At 36.2% G+C, this 22,807-nt stretch overlaps 1 protein-coding gene across 1 annotated transcript in view; it reads left to right on the top strand.

Annotated features, from left to right (window-relative positions):
• SLC45A3 (solute carrier family 45 member 3) overlaps positions 1 to 14,113 on the top strand; it is a 33,885-nt gene extending 19,772 nt beyond the window's left edge. Inside the window, exons 2-5 of the mRNA XM_072425104.1 lie at positions 2,450 to 2,840; positions 3,949 to 4,764; positions 4,944 to 5,209; positions 8,470 to 14,113. Of these exons, the coding sequence (XP_072281205.1) occupies positions 2,672 to 2,840; positions 3,949 to 4,764; positions 4,944 to 5,209; positions 8,470 to 8,856 (1,638 nt within the window). The 5' untranslated portion in view covers positions 2,450 to 2,671 and the 3' untranslated portion in view covers positions 8,857 to 14,113. The remainder of the gene's footprint in view (positions 1 to 2,449; positions 2,841 to 3,948; positions 4,765 to 4,943; positions 5,210 to 8,469) is intronic.
• The last annotated feature ends 8,694 nt before the right edge of the window (positions 14,114 to 22,807 follow it).

Below are 22,807 nucleotides of genomic sequence, written 5' to 3'. Positions count from 1 at the left end.
TACATATTAGCAATAGTTATTACCTGTTACTACTTAATAGACTATTCCATAAATGATTCTTCTGACTGTGGCATTTTAATTGATGCTATTTTGTAGAAGGTATTTTGAATTGCTTAAGGCTATTATTTTTGATCTTTTAAACCTGGAAACACTTTAAAGACGATAATAGAAGACTAGGATTGGGATTACAGTCCAGAATCTAGATAAACCAGAAGCACCAGAAATTTCAGTGTACGGACATCATACCATAAGCATACTCATTATTGCTTATATACATTATCCATTCATTCCTCGCATTTTACAAATATTTATTACATATTATAGGTTTTAAAAACGTGCATTGCGTTTTCTTGCAACATATCTTTCCCTGCAATTCCATTTTAATTTAAAATAACACTAATTATGTCTACTTTTAAATTGAAATACATTGGGCCCTATTTAAGCAGAAGACATCATGCAAATAGGATTATGAAGGAAATTAGGGCCTGATTTATTAAAGCTCCCTAAGACTAGAGAGTATACACTTTCATCAGTGTAGCTGGATGATCCAGCAAACCTGGATTGAATTTCTTAAAATGAATTTGCTATTTGGTGGCAAATGTTTTCAGTCCTGGACCAGATCCATTTCAGGTTTGCTGGATCGCCCAGCTTCACTAATGAAAGTATTTCTTCACTAGTCTTGGAAAGTTTTAATAAAGAAGGCCCTTAGTGTTTGCTGCTCATATTAATGAATTGGATTCCGACTTTTTTTCACTTGGTTCACCCATATAGTGCCGCAATCATAAAAGAAACTGGTTAGCAGATATTAGCATTGAGTATAGTTCCTTTTTCAGCCCTTATTTATAAAGAATGTGAGGTTGGTTTACAAAAAGAAAGTACAGGATGTTCACTTTGCAAAATAAATGATAGTACATAAGATCATCGTTATTTTACTTTTTATACTTTTAATTTAAAAAAGTTCTTTTGCCAGCACATGATTGATCAATTAAAGCGAAGGTAGTTTCTTATGTAATATTTACTAAGCTCAGTTAACATTTACTTTATATTATGAACATTTACTTTGCTAAGTGAAAAGGTTTGATTAGTAAATTAACCCCAGTGCATCTTCAATGTAAAACTCCTTAGATTAATGCTACACGATTGCTGCCTTTTAAAGTTTTGTTTGTATGTCACCTCTCTTCTCCAGCCTCTACTCATTCCAATCTCATAAGAGATAGTCATACATAATTATATTTCCCATGATATAGTAAATATTAATATAAGAAATAACAGTGACATTTTAGGAGTAGATACCACTTAGTTATTGGCTAAGATTTCTTGTTTGCAGTTTGCATGATTTGCAGAAGAAATCTTTTACTAAACACAGCTGAGGTTGTAGGTGATCTTAAGAATTTTTGTACAGTAACTGACACCACGCTGCCTAATATTATGTTGATACAAACATCTGTCCTAATTGCATTTATTAAAAAAATGTACCCGTTCTGACTTACATACAAATTCAACTTAGGAACAAACCTATAGTCCCTATCTCGTATGTAACCCGGGGACTACATGTACATAAAAATCCTGCATATGGAGTTTTGGTCCTGGCAGTCACATTAGTTTTTAATTTCCCTTAGCAGGGTGACAACGCTCTTTGTACTGACGTAAAATCGCTGTAACATTGGACAGGTACTTTAGAAAAAAGTTGTTAGCACCCCTGACAATGATATAGCTGGTTTGTATGTATATATAAAAATAAAGACACATATAAAGGAAACACTATCATTGCATGTGTTAACAATATACAGGTACCAGAGTACAATACTTTTGTACAACATTTTTCACAATAGTGGACCTTAAAAGATTAGTGGTTTACTTAAAAGCAGACATATTTTCTCAATTTGCTTGCCTTTTATGGCAATTTAGCATTCTGCTTATAGGTAAAAACCCATCAATGGGTAATTATTTCCAGCTATAGGAAAATCACATACTGTCACCCGGCCTTTCGTTTGCTTTTAGGCGCCGATGGGGTAGGATGAGAGGATAAGAAATATTTAGAAAATGCTTTGTGGCAGATATAACAGATTGGTACAATAGTGGGGTGTTTGGCAAGGTGGGTGCAGCGAGGTAGGTGTTGCAGGAGAATCGAAATAAAAGTCTTATGACCACAACAGGCAATGGCCTGGGCCAGGTGGGTGGCTATATTATAGAATTGAACATCAGAAAGGGTCATACCACCCTTGGTCTTGCCCTTTGTAAGATTGTTTGGCTGATCCAAAAGTATTGTAAGTGTTTTATTAGACATACTGTATATAGACATTTAACATGTTATTAGCATAGTAAGGTAACAATTTCTCATCTAATGTCACCTTACATACAGCATTATTGTTTTGCACTGTGATTTCTAAAAGCTTGCATACCAGTTATTATTTTAAGGTTTCTCATATATATTTTATATATTTTTCAGGTAATGGTGTGAATATATTGCATAGAAGCTTTTGAAGAATCAAAAAAGACTTCGCTCAGAATGAAAAACTTCTTAAGAAAAACAACCATCTTTTAAAGTGTGCATTATCTTTTAGAAATGGGCTTTTAACAGCTAGGACAGAGGTGCAGAAGTCTAACAGGATGTGTAGTAGGGGGTGTGAGAAGAATTAACGTGTAACAACGCCACAGGGCAGAAGCCAAAATGCTGAAGATTGGTTTTTGGGATTATCTGCAGGGACCCCAAGCACAACTTATTCTGGTGAACTCTTTAACATGTGGACTGGAAGTTTGTTTGGCAGCTGGAGTCACTTTTGTGCCCCCTTTGCTTCTGGAAGCTGGAGTAGAGGAAAAGTTCATGACCATGGTACTAGGTATGTACAACAGATAAATTATGCACAATTTGTAATTTCAGAGTGAACCCACAACCACATTGAACATAAATTATAGTCAATAAAACAAAATGTTTGCATTCCAACTTTTTACTTTTTTTTTCACTGCTCATTTACAGAGGCGATAGACAATAAAAGCTTACAGGTGTTTTTCTGGTTTAGGCAACAGATACCTGAAATTTTAGACAAAGTACTAACTGGTAATCATAACCGTCCCTTTAAATGTGAATGTGAAGGAAGAAAAAATAGAAATATTTACAGATGTAAAAATCTATATTTACCCTTTTAAGGAACTGTTGTTAGGATAGGGACCTGTTTGTAAAATTTTCTTTTGGTATTTAGCTATCATTTAAAATTAATATTGAGCCCATACTGAGCATGGGGAATCCCAGGGGCCCTAAGGGAGGGGTACCTGGGGGGGGGGGGGGGGTTAACTTTTCCCTAATCTAAAACTGAAAGACAAATTTTATCTGACATTCGCTCTAACTTTAGAATATGTTTTTTTAAACATTAAATTAAAGCATAGACCACAATATTTCTTTAGCCTTTATTGGTGATCTGAATGCTATATTTTACTCAACAACCACACTTTTACCAACAACCATTGTTTGATTTGTTATACCCACTTTATATGTGTCAGGTTTACCAAACATTGATGCAAGAACACTTTATTTACTGTTCTAATTTGTCAATCTTTATATTTCTGAATACCTATATAAACTTCATATTTTTGTAGAACTGTTTTAAAAAAAGATAATATAGATTTCAAGTACAATACAATACCATAAAGGATTTTAATTCTTATTTAGGAATTAAAGGCAAAACAAACTGAACTTTTTTTGCAAATAAGTTTAATACTGTTTATTATACTACCATACTACTACTAATTAAGAATATATCACATATAACACATGTAAATGCATATTGAAATGGTAAATTGTTAACATAAAGAATAGAAAAGGATAAAGAATATGAACATATAACTTTTTAAAAAGGCAGGTATACTTTACCAAGAAGAATACTGGACATGCATTGATTCCAGTTATTTGTGTTAAATAATTAATTAATCTGTATGTTATATTTTTCTCAGGTGTTGGCCCTGTTCTTGGTCTCCTAGTTGTACATCTGATTGGTTCTGCCAGTGATCAGTGGAGCAGCAGATATGGCCGCCGCCGTCCCTTCATCTGGCTTCTTTGCTTTGGAGTTATGTTAGGTCTCATTATTATCCCATTTTCCAGCTATTTGGCCAGTTTTACAGGTCGCCATCATGCTGGCATGGAGGTGGCCTTCCTAGTGCTTGGCATTAGCCTTCTGGATGCCTGTGGACAGGTCTGTTTTACACCTTTAGAAGCCTTGCTATCTGACCTTTTCCCAGAAGGAGAGGCTTGTCGGAAGGCTTTCTCGGTCTACGCATTAACTGCTGGAGTAGGCGCATGTATTGGTTATTTATTGCCATCTATAGACTGGAGGAGCAGCTGGCTGGCACAGCATTTAGGAGGGCAAGAACAATGTCTGTTCACACTCCTGCTAATTATATTTTCTGGATGTATCTTTGCTACATTCTTTGTCTCAGAAGAGATCCGGACAAATTCAGGGCTTCAGGACTTATCTTTGAAGCACACAGGAAGATGGACTTGCCAAACAATTTGCCAGGTTTGGACTCTGCCATACAACCTTTGGCGTACAGTTCTAGCAATCAGAAGTGCATGTGCTTTGATTCCAAGATTTAGGAGATTTTGTTGTAGGGTACCCATTGCTTTGTGGCGCCTATTTGTGGCACAACTATGTTCCTGGATGGCCCTTATGACTTTCACACTGTTTTATACTGACTTTGTTGGAGAAGGACTGTATCATGGTGTGCCATTAGCAGAGCCCGGGTCAGAAGCTAGACTTCGTTACGATGATGGTTAGTAAAACTATTTATGTAAAACAATTAGTATTTGCAAATCTCCCTGTTGCTCATCCCCATCATCCTTTTGTATTGACTTTCCTAGGAATTGTTTGCATGTCAGAATATATTTAATAATCCAGTTCATATAAAATTGCATTTGCTTTATCATTTGTTGTTTGTGTAATCTCTACTAGGAGTCAGGATGGGAAGTCTGGGTCTCTTTCTACAATCTGTGACATCAATAGCCTTTTCGTGCTCTATGGATCTCCTGGTTAAGACATTTGGAACAAGATATGTCTACGTGGCTGGTATCTCCTGCCTACCTGTTGCTGCAGTGATCATATGTTTCTCTAGTAATGTTATCATGGTGACAGCATCAGCTGCCATAACAGGGATCCCATTCTCTGTGCTTATGATTCTGCCGTACACCCTTACCTCATTATATCACAATAACAGACAGGTAAGTCAATGAGATGTCAGACCAAATCTGTGTTCATGGAGCTTTACTTGGTATAAGTCATTAATAATGGTTTACCTTTCAGTATATTCTATGCAATAGGCAATGTGATCAGTCCAATCACCACCAAAATCATTTAGGCATGGAGGTGACCAACATTTGTTACATTTTTAAAGATTTTATCTAAAGAATTAAAAGATCCGCCATCTCCCATCTTTGAGATATCCTATTTACAGAGCTTACTTTCAATTCACCCTAGTGCAGTTTTAGTTTTGAACAGGAGACTTTTGTAATGAGCCCGGGCACACAACCTACTACCAACGCCAGGAACCCTTTCAACAAGTTTTATTACGAAATCCAGAAACAAGCCAAGGTCATACACAAAGGTCATTCTGATAATGTGTGGTACAGGTGGATGAGGCAGAGGCGTATTCAGGGACAATCCAAAGTCAGGGCAGGCAGCAGGCAAGGGTAGTCAGAAACAAATCTGAAGTCAGGGCAGGCAGAGTTCATGCAAGGTCGAATATCAGACTGGGTCACTGCAGGTAAAGTCCAAACTGGTGATGATACAACAGAGGTTAACAAGATAAACCAACAAAAGAATGCACCCAAGCGCACTGTTACACAGAGGCTGCAACGGGCAATGGTGCAGTGGATAGGGTCTGATTAAATGGGCAGGGTGCCCAATCACTTTGCGCTACCTGGCGCTAATTGATAGGAGGAACAACTACACTGAATCCCCTGTGGCGAACATGTCCCACCCAGCGGAGAGGCAGCCAACTGCTTCGCTCTCCCGGGGGGTACAAGAGGCACGCGTGGTAGCACGCGCACCTCTTCTAACAGGACCCCTGGGACATGCTGTGCTGTGCACGCCCACAGGAGTGCTGAGGGCGTGAGCAGCACTGTCCATGTCCACAGGGATGCTGTTTGACTGAACAGTAATTAGGCCGGAACGGATCCCTCCACGGGAGCAGAGAGACGCGCTGTGAGCAGGGCAGCGGCGGCCTCGACCACCAAGAAGTGATGGAAAATCTTTCCAAAGTTTGCAGAGGCTACAAAATCAGAAAGGGTTGGAACCTCTATCAAAATGTCTATACTCTTTGTGACTTTGTGCCCTTTTGACTTCTCATTGGGATTCACTTCTCATTGCCAGTGATCTTAAAACTTAAGTTTTCCCACCAATATTGTCTTTGAGATATAAAAAAAAGTTAAAAGCCTTAACTCTTCAACATCAACCAAAAACTGGAATATCAGGCAGACAAACAGACAAATAAAGTGTATGTATGTTCCATTTTTCTTTTGAGCTTTGGGTAAAGTAGAAAAGGGTTCAGACCTTGCCAGTTCATTTTTTGCAGTCTGTGTACCACTATGGAAATTTCCTTTTCATTTTACAAAAACTTTAAGTAAATATCCCATAACAAGCAGAAATTCTCCTCTCAAAAAGTATACCGGAAAAGATGTGTTTATTGGAGTTTTACCTTAAACTGCCTGTTTAGAATGGAAATAATGTACATACTCATGTATAAACTACATTTTTTTTTGTTTTCAAAATGCCATTAGAAAAAAAAAAACTTGGTTTATGCTCAGGTCACATTAGAAAAATAGCACTGTGTACTCATGTAAAGTGTGTTATAAACTCTTGTGATATATAAAGCGGACCTAGCGTATACTCAACTGTCCCCATTCCATTGTGTTCTACTTTAACAGTTTATCAAACACTTTACTTGAAGACACAGTGCCATCTACTGGAGGCCAACAATAATGCACAAATGATCATTTAGGAGCAAGTGACCCATCACAACTCAAAAGCACAAGTACAAAATACTTCATCTAATGAATAGGAAAATATGTCCATGTGATATTGAGTCAAAAAAAGATTCCTGTATTCTCGATTACTAATAAGCACATTAGTTTATATTTTAGTTTTATAGTGTGGGGAGTATGTATGGTGCTTATTCATGAGTGTCTAATTTTTTATGTTTTTCTAGTATAAAAAAAAATGTATATATCTAATTTTGTATGATAATTTTTTTCCTTTCTATTATGCTTTCTTGTGCTGGAGTGCAGAATGTTTCTGCTTTTCAGTAACTGCACCAGGTACTGTACTGCATGTGCTTTATGTTGGCATTTATAAAACATTGAAAACCAGCTTTGTGTCATATCAGTATGCCTATTGGGAAAGTTCTGTAGTTAGTTCAAATGGGCTAGCAGTTGCAATCAATGTGCTAACCATATACCTATGGTAAATTGCCAACCAGTATGTCAGGTAATACTTTGTGATTTATCATGTTTTTAAAATTAATTTGCAAATTATTCATTTATTACCTTATGTGTGGAAACTCATGTTTAAGAGTTTTCATAGAAAGTTTGGATGAATCGTTAAAAGCCATTTATAAAAAGAAATCTGGAAAAATAATAAGAACCTGCTTATGTTAATCACTCAAAATAGATTCCTTTTTTATCTTATCTAAGAGACATTAGGTGCTTGAATTATAAAACAGGGAATTAGACATTCCCTCAAACATTTCCTGGTGGGACTCTTCCAAATCCATATGTTTCTTGTTTCAATGGCAGTAATTGATTCCCACCAGGGAATGGTAGAATGAATGTCAGGTTTCCTGTTTTATAAATGGAGCCCTATGAATAGTATATTATCGTGCCACCCTGTATCTCTCTGTAACATTTCTTCTAAATCCTTTTACTGTCATTTGTATATATATGCCATTACCTAGACCAAGTGATGCTGAACCAGTGTAGTGCACATTTTTCCAATGGAGCAATTTTAAGGAGATGCTACCAGTAATAATAACTTACTTTAACCCAACATTCAGGGAATGCACCTTTATTAGATTACGCAATGACTGCCCAATGTATGCAAGGTATTCCTGTGTAGTGAATTATAAAAAAGGCATTGAATAAACATTTTTTTACTTATTACTAATTAGTTCAAGAATGACCACAGGGTTTGTTTTTGGTGTGGAAATTTAGAGTTTCACTGTAACATAAATTAAATATTTTTTATATCAAAAAAAAAGTTTGGGCAGCGGGTAAAGTGAGTGTGCTACGGTAATATAGCCATTATGCTACACTTTTGAATTTTTACAAATATTAAAGCAAGGCCCCATTTAGTTCTTACATCTTTCACCCAGATGTGACAAGCAACACAAATAACACAAAACACAGGTCTTTGGAAAAAAAAGGTTTCCAATTGTACTTCTTTATAAAATGCATGAAAAAACATGTATTGTTGTTCTCTTCACTAGGTATTTCTGCCAAAATACAAGGACATGACAGAAGATGAGATAATGGAAAAAGAAAGAAAGTCTGCATTCATTAAAGAGGGAACAAACAGTAATGGTGTCTTCTCATCTCATTCTCCTTCTTTGTGTCTTGGTCCGTCCTGTGAAGGGTCCCTTACAGTTGGAGAATCACCTGCACCAAGCCATGGCATTTGCTTGGATATGGCTATCCTTGACAGCGCATGTCTTCTGTCACAAGTCATCCCTTCCCTTCTCATGGGTTTTATTGTACAAAAGACACAAACAGTCACAGCTTATGTTGCCTCAGCAGGAGCTTTTGGATTGATAGCTATATATTTCTCCAATAAGGTAGTATTTGAGAAAAGTGATATGGTGAGAACAACTTTATAAAGAGAAAATTAAAAAAGACCTAAGTTTATGGGCATAAAAAATATTCATTTTTTTTAAGTTTCAATGAAATCTGATTTTTTACATGAAGGCTCACTTTAAAGAAGAATCAGTGTTGTTTTTATTGTGGAAATTAAATACGTTACATATTAGATGAAATCACTTTGACGAGTTAGAAAATTCCGGCGTCACTATAGATTTACTATGTTTTTTTTTTCCAATAATAATTAGAATTTACAATGTGGTTAGGTAGACCTCTCCTTCCAAAGTATTAGGATTAACAAAGCAGAATTATTATTGTATGCTCATATGAACTTTGGTGGATCATCTCGGTGCCCAGCAGGTGGCAGGAGGGTCTACTTAAAGCGGAGCTAAACTAAAAATGTTTACAGAAAAGGGTAGACAGGTAGTAAGGTAAACAGAACCTTCTTTGGGGGGTAAAACCATTAAAAAAAAGGAATAAGTTCACTGCTTCAAAAAAGACAGAATGGGTGCACGGAGCCTCCTGGGATAACCACGTCACGTATCCCCGGCTGGCTGCTTTCTTTGCACATGCCCGATCTCTTTTTAGATTATTTTTAGTTTAGTTTTGCTTTAAGAATCATGCTCTAGCAGTGCCTGGTCAACTCCAGAGCTCCATAAGTTGATGATCATTTGCTGCAGTCAGTACTAGAGTGCAACCTGCAGTCAGAACAGGCTGGAAGTACAACCTAGTAGCAGACAAATGTATGCTTAAAACAAGCAGGACAGGCAACCAAACTTAAAGTAGTTAGAGAAAGCTTTGGGTTCTCATTGCCTTTTAGTAATCCAAATATACTACTTGCAGTGAAAGTGTTACTTTCAAATCTGGAGCAAGCATGCATATTGGCTCCATATAACTTTCATGCATTGCTCTAAGTAGAAGGATGTAAAATTTGAGAGGCGAGGAACAAAGCCACCTAAGATATATATTGTGTTTTTGTAATATAACACTGGTGCATTATATAACACATGAAACCTGGAAAACAAGTATTCTGTCTTGCATCACAGGATTTCAATAAATCATTGATGATTATAAATTTAGTGAAAAAAGGATGCTTAGGTACCAAGCTAGAAAACAGTTTTTGCGTCCAACATTACAAACAAGTTAGATGGCTCACAGCAGCATATATCTGCACATTTTGGTGTCCTAAAACTTACAATGATGATAGATTCTTGTCTAAGGAGAGGTCCACTCTAACCTGCAGATTGTAGGTAACATTAAGAAACTAAAAGTGAATGTATAATATAAGTAGCTCTATAAAATAACCACCTGATGCCAATTCACACCTGCTTCAATCATGATCATTCCCATGTTGCTTTCTATAGAGAGCAGCATTCTCCATATTCTGTACTTATATTCTGTACATCAGAATCAAGGAGTGTCCAAAAGCAGACTAGGAGTGTCCAAGATGTCTGCTGATCAATGAACTAGAGAATACATAGTGGTGTTGCCTGTGTGGAAATATTTGAACCAACTTTACTACAGGGAACTGTAATTATGTTGATATTTATGGACTCCAAGCTCATTTTAATTTATTTTCAAAGAGTTTACTTAAAATAATATACATATTTTTTTTCAACATTTGATGGTATGAAGTTTTAATGTGTTCCTCATTCTGATTACCCTTTAGGTTTATTTATATAGGGTTAGGGCCCCAATAAAATGCAGTCAAGAAAGGCCTTACACCTCAAAGTTCATGTTAAAGCTAAAAGGTATAAAAAAAATCTGATTGTAAGGTGTATGGTCATTTACCTTGTAATAATAAATCGTTTGTGTGGAGGTTATTTGTAAAGTTTGTAAATATATACCCAATCATTATACCTGAGTTTACCCAAGAGATCTAGTCTTTATAAAAAAAAAATACAATTTAGTACAATATGAAAATGGCTGTCATCAAAGGAAACCTCATATTCTTGTTGGCCCAGAAGCAATCAGGAGCAGAAAAAAATGCTTCTGGTTACTTTTTAATGCTTACGTTTAAACTAATAATATTTCCTTTGATCAGCAATTGTCTTATTTAAATATTATTTTCTTTAATGGTTATTACAATTCTGAATACCATGATTTGTTATTTTCTTTAAAGCACGGATAGTAAACAAGTTTTTTACTTGGATGTGAATGGATAGTTGAAGTCAACAGAGCTTCAACTCATTTACTCAAGTTAGGTGCAATGACCTTTGCTAGGGCATAATTTACCAGGACAGTTTAAATTCATACATGTAGGTTAACATATAAATGTAACAATCCATGACTAGTGGCAGAGGAACCAGCAAAATTTAAGCAAAAAAAAAAAAACTTTATTTTCAACTATTTTAACTTTTTACCCATGCATTGAGACTTTAGGTTTCACAGATTGATATCTGTTTCTTTTTTTCTCTAAAGCTAAAAATATTCAATCTAAAAATGTGTAAAGCAAAGTGGAAAGCAAAATTGAAAAAAAATCATAAAAAATGTTTGAACATTTGGCACCTACAACAAAAGACAGAGCTGTTTCCTAAATCACACCTTCCTGTTTTTTTTATCTGAAATGAGTTTGTGAAATATATAACTTCAGTTTCACTGACTGAAGCTCATCTTACTTGGCAAAATACCCATCTTTCATCATGATGAGTATGTTTACTTTGTACTACCGAGTTCTTACTATCTATTTAATGGATGGAATGGAATAAAGGCATGTACATGATGCATAGATTGCGGTATGAAGTAAAAAAATCCAAGCCAACTGGGAATGTTTGAGTTTCTTTGATATATCTACAGTAAAATTTACACTAGATTTGACGGCGGACATTGTAAAAGCATGAATTGGTTGACACTGGAGCTGTAATATATTGTACGTGCCTATTAAACACTGACAGAGAGACTTTGCACATATTGGGATCTGGGTAAGGGAGTGGACTATTAACTTGTATTAATGCACTAAAACATTAAGGGTTAATATGTGAATATGTTTGTGTGACAATGCCCTTGAATACAATTACGGTTTTATTATTTTATGTGATTTTGATGTGATGATTTTTTAATATAAATTTAGTATGTAAACTATGTGCTGAGGACAGTCAAAAAATATGAAGATGAAAATAACCCTTGTAATCGGTTAGGGTATATTTGTTAATGTTTTTGCCAGTAGTGGTCCTACTTTTACCTTTTTTTGGTTCAATAGAGGAGAATTAAAACATATTTCCTTTAACTTTTCTAATAAAACAGACTATTAATATATATTTCCCTGGTCTCCCTGAAAGAAAACAGTTCTTTATTAGTGTATTTCAATGCAAGAATAATGTACAATATCTGCTGAAAAATAAATATAAAATATAAAATAAATATATAGTAACTAATAGCACAATACAGCAAAAGGATATGTTTTATGTTATACATATGATATACACATATACATATATATACAGTATGAAGTAGAAACCTTTTGCACATAAATGTATTTATATTTTTTTGCGATTCCTTTAAACAGTAATTATAATTTATCTGCCATTGCCAATGTGCTGCCAATCTTGCATGAAAGCAAATTACCTCAACAAAATTCATGAGAAGCAAGAAGACAAGTGTAAAGTATATATGTTAGGAAATGTTAACTGTGATTACTTTGCCTTTATGTATGTAGTTTAAATTATATTTGTCAACTGATGCGATTGGGAGTTATTCATCCTGATAAATACTGAAATGTAATGTGTTGATGTATTATGTAATTTACTATTATTAGGATATTACTTTTATGATAAAATTAAAGAAAGAATTCACATTTAGAAAGGAGGATCAATATCAATATATAGTTTAATACATTTAAAATGTATAAGATTCTTCACCCATATTAACCTGATATTTTACATTTGCAAAAGTTAAAAAGTTATTACTATATTAAGATAGTTGACACAAATGCTCAGTGTAAAGTTAAGTAAGTTGGCCAAGCTAAATACAACTACGTGCACATTTCCAATGGTTCTCGCCCGATAATCGGCTCAGGGCTGATATTGGACGAGAATCTGAAGTGTGTACAGCGCGCATCGTTCATCGCCCGAACGACCGTCCTGGCGGATCCACGGACGATGAACGACGAATGATCGTAATGCAACGGAAAGAGGAGAGCGCGCAGCGGGTGCCGCCCTGTTGCTTTACCCCGCCCCTCTGCATAGAGCAGAACGGTGCTGTATGTACAGCATTGTTCATGCATCATGGAGTGCTTAGTCGTTGGAAAGAATCGTGAAAGATCCTTTCCCACGACTATAACTGCAAGTGTGTATGCGGCTTAAGACTGTCTAGCTTTGGTGACAAGCATTGCAGAGGGCAGACCGAGCAGTTAAAGGCACCTGGCAAGATAACAGAGATGAGTAATCTTTTAAAAAGGGTATTTTAAAGTAATTTTCCCAAACAGTTCCCACAAGTTGGTTGGTTATATAAATGAAGTCAGTGTAAGCATTGGCCACACTTATTTTAATGGTAAAATAATCATAGTAATCATTTGTAATCCCAAAATAATCTGCAGTCCTGCTTTTATATTCTCTGAGTTCATTACCATTGTTTTCTAGTAATTGACCTACATCTACAAACTTTTCCTGATCTGGCAAAACAGTTTGGCTACGTACTGCATGGGCATGGCACCTGTGCCACTTTAAAGATTGTTTTATTGCTGCAGTTATTTTTTCCTATTAATCTGCTTGAATATATGCAGAATGTTTACTTTATAATAGAAGAAAAATTGTTTCATTGACTACTTTGTAACTCATGTACACAGGAATCCATGGGGTTGATTTACCAAAGAAATTTAGTTCACTTAACATAGATAAGTGACTTTGCAAGGGATAATTCAATTAGTTTAGTGAATGCGGTAAAAAGTCACTTTGCAAAGAATACCCAATCGTTTGCAGGAAAATGCCCATAAATGGTTAAAGTTAGCAGAACTTTGCCCTAATTCTCTCATCCCATGTAGAGTAATATTTTTGCTGTTTATGTACTACACATTAATGCAGCACCATTACTCCTTTAAATAATCTCAACAGAAGTTTCTATGTAATGAATATGTATTTGAATATGGAAGGAAATCTTATTGTATATGTTTGCTAAATATATTTATTGTGTCTTCCTAGGGACCTGTTAGGGTCAACAGATTATCACATTGTATTTTGTTCCTACTTATGTGCTGCTCTTTTTTGTTTTTTTACAGTCTATTTATTTTCCTGAGGATAACATATTCATAGGCAAATAAAAAATTAGAAATGTTGTGTTAAATATGTATTGTGTTCATTATTTTGCTCCCTGCAGGCAGATTCACATTTGTAATAGTTCTGAACACCAGTGTCACTGGGAATAAAAGTGAGAGTAACTCCAACATTTTGAGTTGCCACCAGAACAGAAATAGAGGGTAAACATTCCAATGAAGATACATGTTCTGTGACAGTTGTCTAAGAGGAGATTCCCTTCATATTGAAAATGAATGAATCTACAGGGCAGAAATCTCCATAATGAGACACAGATGGACAGAAACCAAACCCCTTTAGTGGTTTTTAACCTCTCTTGCTATATCTAAAATAAAAACAGACTGAAGGCGAGGAGGTCAAACAGGGAGTAAGTAGAAAGACAGTTGGACAATTAAAAAAGTACATTGAGTTCAAGTAACTTGGAAGAAAAGGGGTTGGTAGTTAAAAAAAAAAAAGGATAAAAGCCAATCGATAACATAGACTGAGCAGAGATGTTTGGGTTGGGAATATACACTGAAAACTGTTAGGGATTGAGATGAGAGGGAATGGGGTCTGGAGGTAGGATTTGGAAATTTGGCAAGAGGGTTGCTGTTCAGTAAGGTAAGTAAAGTAAATGTTACAGTAAGTGATTGGGCAGATAGGTAGATAGGCATAATGACGCTTTTGCATACTATGGCAATGTTGTTAGTGATATATGTTGCAAAGTCTTCAATTGATAAGTAGGGAGCAAGTGTAGAATGGTGGGGTTGTAGTTGAACGTGTTGAACAGTTGTTCAGTGTTATAGCTGAAAAATAAGTGAGACAATATATGAATGTTTGACAAGGAAAAGGACATCCCTGAGATCTAGCAGAGTTGGACTGGAAGTCTTTTATCTATAGTGTGCTTCCTCCAAAGTCATTCTTCCACATTTGAGACTCTTTTCATCTATCTGATGTAGTCATGGATTTTTAGCAAAAATTGTGATGGCAGCAGTTTATGCAAGAGTCAAGTAATGACTAGGTCAAGAGTGTGGCCCTCTTTGTGGATGGGGGTCCATGGAGAGAGATTAAAGGAGGAGGTTAAAGACAGACATTTAAGGGCACCGGATTTGTTTTAATCTTTTTGGATTTTAGCGTTGCCTAGAAGATGGCAGGTCTGTAGTTAGAAAATCATAAAATGGTAAACTAGACTAGGGGAATGGTAACCTACTGCAAACAGTAAGTGATGAACAGAGAAGTGATGGATGGCATAATCCTTAAAAAGAGGAAAGATAGAAAGTGTAGTGGGTGTCTTAAACAGTGTTAAGATGGAAGTCTACCCATACCTGCCACCATGTTTGTTTCCTTATATAGGGTTATAGGGGAATTTAAGTGAGTTCTATGAAGATGTAGTTATTGAAGAGTAAGAGAATGTTTGTTATATACTGAATTGACATGTCTTAAAGTAGAAAATTTGTTAATAAGTGTATGGTAATAGGGTTGTTCAGGCTGCAGGTGTAAGGTGATGGTGATAGTAGTCAAGGTTAGTGCTGTAATTAGGGATATGAAGCAGATGGAAGGTATGTGAAAGAAGCCAGGATTGGGTGAGATGCCAAGATGATACCTGTCTCTGCAAAAAAGAATAAAACAGAAAGAGCAAAAGTGAAAACGGGACTTATATGTGTCAGAAATATGTTTAAAGATGGCTGCAGTGGACAGAAGTGGGGAAGATAACAGAAACAGAGTAATATAGATGGAATTGCTGACACTGGGTGGATACAGTATAGTGGATATATATAATAAATAGAGGCAGACAAAGTTGTTGTGAAGAAGGAATTTACCATTTTACGAAACATGGATTAAAGGGTAAACTGAAAAGTACTAGAACTTAAAGAACTGAAGAGCAATCAAGTAGAATATTTTGCCAGTTCCTTTGTTTTCTATTTTGGTTCTATTTAATTTAGGCATAAAGTTATAAAAACGTTCCTGCTATTAAAAAATTGCTAAACCTCTAACAGTCATTCATATTTCAAAGATTTTATTGAAGTTTTCAGAAGTAATTTACAATAGTTAAAAACACATACATAAAGATATACCAAAAACAAGATTACGCACATTTACAAAACAAAACTTTCTGTGTACAGTCTAATAGTCATTAAATCAGAATTCTGCTGTTGTGGAACTGGTAGGAAATAGTAAGAATGAAGGAGTGGTCTAAGCACAATATAAAGCCTGATTAAAAGTTAGAATTGTGCTCCTGAACACAATATTGTAAATATACAGCAAATGACATAAATAAAAAGGGTACTTATGCATTATTTGCTTATCAATTCAGCACCCAGTTGTTCAAATTCCTATGATTTGCTTGTTTTAATGCATATTAAAACTAAGACTCATTGGGCCTGATTTATTAAAGCTCTTCGAGGCAGGAGAGGATACATTTTCATCAGGGAACCTGGGTGATCCAGCAAACCTGGAATGGATTTCCTAAAGTCATTTGCTATGTGTTAGCAAATGTTTTCAATCCTGAACGAGATCCATTTAATGTTTTTTTTTTGGTTCACCACTGATAAAAATGTATCCTCTCCAGTTTTGAAGAGCTTCACAATACTAAACAGTCAATCTGTTTGATCCATCTATAAGATAACAATTTCTATAGGTAGTAACATATAAGTGGAACACATTTTCCTAAACGATTACAAGGGTGTCCTTTACCAATACTCATCCCATCCACTCAGTTCAACAAAAAGGGTATCAGCTTGTTGGGAAATCATTAGGATAACCAGGGGGTTTAAGGTTCAGTTTAATGTTTAAAGAATCTACCTGCTGAAAAAATCTGCTACTAAGTCGTCTACTCCCTTCAGATGTGCTGCTGAGATAGATTTAGTTCTCTGGGCTTTGCCTGGGCAGAAATTGTTTGAGTTCCAATTGTCTGTTCCAAGTTCAGTCTTGTTTGTTCAAGACAGCTACTGTAGTGACATTATCAGAAAGAATCTTTATAAAATTTTCCCTCAAGGTATAGACATTGAAACTGAATTACCAGACCCATTTGGGTCTTTCAATTCATCTACTGTTATCAGTGGTTCTGTAAGAACCCCCATGGACAGATTTATTTAAGATTTCCACCAATACAAAGATCATAGCACCTCTTAAGAAAAAAACAAGACTGCTATCTGCATACCCCTATTGTACACACAGAAAGTCTAGAATCATGAAAGTTCAAAGTCTTAGTAGGGACATGTATGTCTTTTTTATATGTTCAGCACTTACTGGAACAATGTAACCTATCTCAAATTCTGAAGTGTATCCCTGGAGAAAAAAAAGAACCAAGTCTAAAGGTGCGTACACACTTCCAATTTTTATCGTTCCAATCGAACGACGAACGATCGATTGGGCAAAAAATCGTTAGTAAAAAAGTAACCAACGACGCAGACGAACGAGGAAAATTGTTGGAAACGAACGACCGGACCGGCGGATCGGATTGGGCGACGATCGTTGAACATCGTTCGTGTGTACGGTCGTTCGTTGATCGTTCCTGGTCAGAGCATGCGTGATGAACGAACGTCCGTTCACTTTCCTGTCGTGCACATAGTTCCTCTATCGCTTAAACGATCGTATCTATTGTGTGTACAATATCTACGAACGATCGTGTCGTTAACTCTATGTGCAGGATCGGTGCTATACGATCGTTAATATATATCGTGCAGGAACGTTCGTCGTTCGTTTTCCGACGATAATAATTGGAAGTGTGTACGTAGCTTAACACAGTATCCACATCAATATTCTAATCTTCATGATGAACTAGTTTTGATTTCTAATGGTTTAGAGTTCAACCTACATTCTTCAGTTGTTTACCTACATATTGAAACTAAGATCACTGCACCACCCCTGGAAGGATATATCAAAAGAATATCAATTAGAAACAAAGCAAGGTTCCATATTGTCTCAGACCTGCCCCCAGTTTTACCATGACCTTGGTGAACAGGTGTAGTGTGCTCAAGATGCCAAAAGGCAATGCAAATAATACCTGCCCTCAGATACCTCCTTGATAACAGATGCTGTTAAAGTTGCCTTTAAGATCTATAGATGCTAAATATGCATTTTTAGAACCACATTTTTAGTCAGTCCTACTTACTCCATCTGAAATCTTTTGTACTTTATTAGAATATTTACATCTTTCAGTTTTGGAATAAGACTGTTTAAAACTGAGCTTCCCTGCCAAAAAACAAAGTGTATGTAAAGGCGTGGAATGATTAAACCCTCCATTTAATTTATATTGATGTCTGTATATCCACTGGGGCTGTAGGGATTCATCTCATTTATCTGGTCACCATTCACCTGAATAATGTGAAGGAAGCTTTCAGTGTTTTAAGTACCATACATTACATAAAAGTGATGTAAGGAGAGTTTATTTTGTACTGGTTTGAGGTTTTAGATAGAAATTCTATCCTGTATCCCTCCCCTAAGACATTTAATATATTACAAAAAAACTTACAAGTCATTGAATCCCTGCTGTTCCTTCTGAAACATGGAGGTCCCAACAGCAGAGACGGGACTAAAAGGAATTAATGACCATAAACCACTTCACCTTCAAAAGAAATCGCAGCAAGCATTATTTTATCTCCATCTTTACCATCCCAGCCATCTTGTCATAGGCTGTGCTGCTGATTTGGCAATTATTCTTGTAGATGTTGCCAAGGCATCAGTTAAGAAATATATGGCAGTTTTACACATAAGGCATTCTAAAATTTCCTGTCTAGGTATGCCACATTTTTTAAAATTTTTCAACATGATTAAACTATTCCCACAATGATCATGTCACAGAGTTAGCTTCTGAATTTACCTATACTGAGTAATAAAAAAATATTTCTGGTTACTTACCTATAAAAATACATACAACTGTTTAAATAAGGGATGCATTATTAAATTAGAGGGTTTTGAAAGTAAAAATAAAAAACAAATTCTACTTTTGTTACAATAGAATGTTTTTTCCAGTGATGAAGTCCAGTAAGTGGCAGTGCGCGTGGGATACGTGATCCCGACCTGGCCAATTGGGACAGCGGTAGATCGCCTCCAGAAAGAGAAGAAAGAGGTAGATAGGCTGCAATGGAAGGGGGGGCAGGCAAGTATTACAGGTTTTGTTCCACTTTAATGCTGTGTGCTGTGACCACTCCACAACTTATATCTATATACATACAAACATCTAGCTGCTACATAAGACATTTTGTGGTTAATATTAAGACTTATCTATGAATTTTAATCTGCAACATATATGTATAAATATATATATAAATATATATATATATATATATATATATATATATATATATATATATATATATATATATATATATATATATATATATATATATAGTTTACTACTGTACTTTTATATTTAGGTTTACAGACAATAAAATATTCATCAATGTTCGTTATGAGAACACTGAAAGTGCACCAGGTGGGTACAATAAACTAGACTGTACAGTATATAGCAGCAATATGCAACAAGGTTGGTTAAAATTATTACAATCTATATATGTCAGCCGGGATTATTATTTTTTTTTTCAACAAAATTAAATTACGTTAAAAAAAAAACCTGGTGATCTTGCCTGTCCACATACTTTTCTCAAGAAGAGTTAATCAGTGCTGTTACGGCTGAAACCATGTCCCTTACTACCAATCTATGCTTATCACTAAGGCTAGGTACACATGTGCAATGGTTCTCGTCCGATAATCAGCTTTGGGCCGATATCATACAAGAATCTTGCGTGTGTACACTGCTCGTCGTCTATCGTCGAACGGCTGTCCTGGCGGATCTACAGACGGTGGACAACGAACAATCGTAATAGAAGTGAAGGGGGAGAGTGCAGCAGGGTGCCACTCTGTTGTTGTCTTCCTCCCCTCTCCATAGAGCAGAACAGTTCTCTATGTACAGGACTCATTCACGCATTGTGCAGTTATTAGTTGTTGGAAAGGATCTTTCATTATTGCACATGTGTACATACCCATAGTCTAGAAAAGTGTTTCTCAATCAGGGTTCCTCCAGAGATTGCTTCCTTAAATAATTAGCAATTTGTGACTAAAGGGAAGGCAGAATCTGGAGGAACTGAGTAAGGACAATCTCTTCCCACATCCAGGTTCCTGTCAGACCCTGTGATGATTTCATACGGGAAAGGAAGAGCATTTCTTTACTCCTTGAAATGAGGAGGGACAATCATGGGGCGTATGCCAATATGAAATAAAAAAAATTGCCTGACCAGAGAACTAGTTGGAAAGCATTTCCACACAAATATTTGTCAGAATTAGCACATAAGGACACATAACTATAAACAGATAGAAGGTGGGAGGCTTCACCTGAACTTTATACCCAGGTTAGAAGTCAAGCCAACATAGAACTCAAGGAAATTATTGTTCCTATGTAGTAATGTGCATTTGCAGATGGGTATGCCTTACATTTTAGGTTATTGCCATAAAGCTAGCATTCTTGATACATCAAGCACAACATCAGGTAAAAGGAATATGAGATGTAGTGCAATCACTGCTACGTCATGTACCACCAAGTGTTTACTGAATGAAGAACTCTTAAGGACAGGAGATTGGAGTGTCTTTCTGTCTCTTTCACTGGTTGAAGATGTTGGTAGATATATGTGATGCCTGAGAATGTCTTCCAGTACCATGTGATTACATCACATTACTGAATTAAGATACCTAGTGTACTCCTCGGACCATTTTAGCTGGGTGCACCACCCAGAACTTTTCAGCAACCACCTGGCTGTTTCTGGGTGGTTACTGATGAATTGGGTCACAATTCAGGGGCTTCCACCCCCCTACAATTTCCTCCCACACAGCTTAATAAATGTTTCTGGGTTCAGCACTGGTACCCTGTATAATTTCGTCAAAAGAGGCCTGCATGATAATGTAACACCAACGTCCTAAGTGTTTACTAGTGGTAGAAGTGACAGTAGCATGGCTCAATGGGCAAGAATGTTTGTACACATATGTCATGCCTATTTAGTCTTTCACTGAGCAAATACAGTTTCATATGAATACATCACGCCACCAAATTAGGTCATCCCTGTTACATTTTAAAACAAACAGGCTTGCAGATTCAAGTGACCTGATTTCAGAAAGCAATGTTATGTTACTTCAAAAATGTAATAAGCGTTCCAACCTGGTTCCTAAACTTAACAGATATAGGCAGTCAAACGTGAAAATATAGGCAGATATAGGCAGAAAAACAAACATGCTTTAAAAACGAATTGTTAGAAAACCATTTTTTTGTAACATGACTATTACCTCTAAAAGTATCTTGATTATATGGCAGATAGAGCAGCCATCTTCAAACAAAATTTTGTGGATCCCTCCAGAGATTTGAGCTGTGGATGATTGGCCTTCTATTTGTTGGTGTAGCATCTTTCTTGAGCCAATGCCACTTTTCAGGGCCACCAATATGACACTAGAGATAAGTTTTTGTTTTTAGGATGGTACTTAGATCACATTCATAGATGATCACCAACGTAAGAGGAATTTTTCTCAATTAAGTGGTTTTAGCAGGGGTTCCTTTAGACCTGGAAAAAAGGGTTTCTCAGGGGTAGAACAGGTTAATAAAGGCTGGCATGAAAACTTTACTGAAGATGACTCCATTTGGACTGATGTTGTTTTTGCAATGTATCAGGTATCTACATGTAGGGCTCTGTTTAAAAAAAACAGGGAATCTGACATTCCCTTAAAGCGGAACTAAACTAAAAATAAAAAAAAACCTCACTTATCCTCAGATCCGCCAGATGTCTTCAATTGGGTCCCTCTCCGTCCAACTAGCGACAGATGCCGTCCTTCTTCTTCAGCACCCAATTATGTAAAGTAAACATTTTGGTGATAGGCCCGCTTTAAACATCCCCTGGTGGGAATTTTCCAGGTTCATGTGTTTCAAATGCAGTCATTGATTTCCACTAGAGAATATCTGATTGCCAGTTTTATAAATGCAGGCCCCGGAGCAGCGGTCACCAACCTTTCAGACCACTAAATTCATCATTTTAAATCCTGTGGACTGGAATGTTTTTAAAAAGATAAATACATTTGTAAAATATTGATCTTCCTAAAGGTGCCTGACGAGGAGTGTGCAGGCTCTGATTTATTGATTAGCTCACAGTTATGTGAAGTGTTACTATTGTCACTATTATCAATAGTTGCATTATCTTTGGTATTACTAAAGCAATGCAAAATATTTATTTGCATTTTGGCACTCATTATGGCTTTATTTAATTTGAATCTAAAGCTGGGTACACAAGTGCAATAATTGTGGTTGGAAAGGATCTTTCACGATCCTTTCCAACTACTATGAACCGCACGATGCATGAACAAGTGCTGTACATACATTACAGTTCTGCTCTATGGAGAAAGGAGAGGAAGAACGACAGTGGCACCCCGCTGCGTGCTCTCCCCCTTCACTTTCATTACAATCGTTCATCGTCCGTAGATCTGCCAGGATGGTCGTTTCGGCGATGGACGAAGGGCGCTGTACACAAGCCAGATGCTCGTCTGATATCGGCCCTGAGCAGATTATTGGACGAGAAGCATTGGAACTGTGTATGTAGCATAAGACCAAACAAGGAATGATAGTTATCAAAGTCAAACTATTTGATGCCATTAAATATACCAGTTAAAGAAAATACACTGTTCATACTTACCTAAAAGAACATCTGAGAAATAAACAAATAAAACAATCGGATGGGAATCGGTCTTTGTGGAGTGGGGTGACCGTTGTAAT

This window comes from Pyxicephalus adspersus, chromosome 1, assembly GCF_032062135.1.
Source record: "Pyxicephalus adspersus chromosome 1, UCB_Pads_2.0, whole genome shotgun sequence".
NCBI lineage: Eukaryota > Metazoa > Chordata > Amphibia > Anura > Pyxicephalidae > Pyxicephalus > Pyxicephalus adspersus.
Note: the sequence above shows the minus strand (reverse complement) of the source record. Positions and strands in the feature narration are given on the sequence as shown.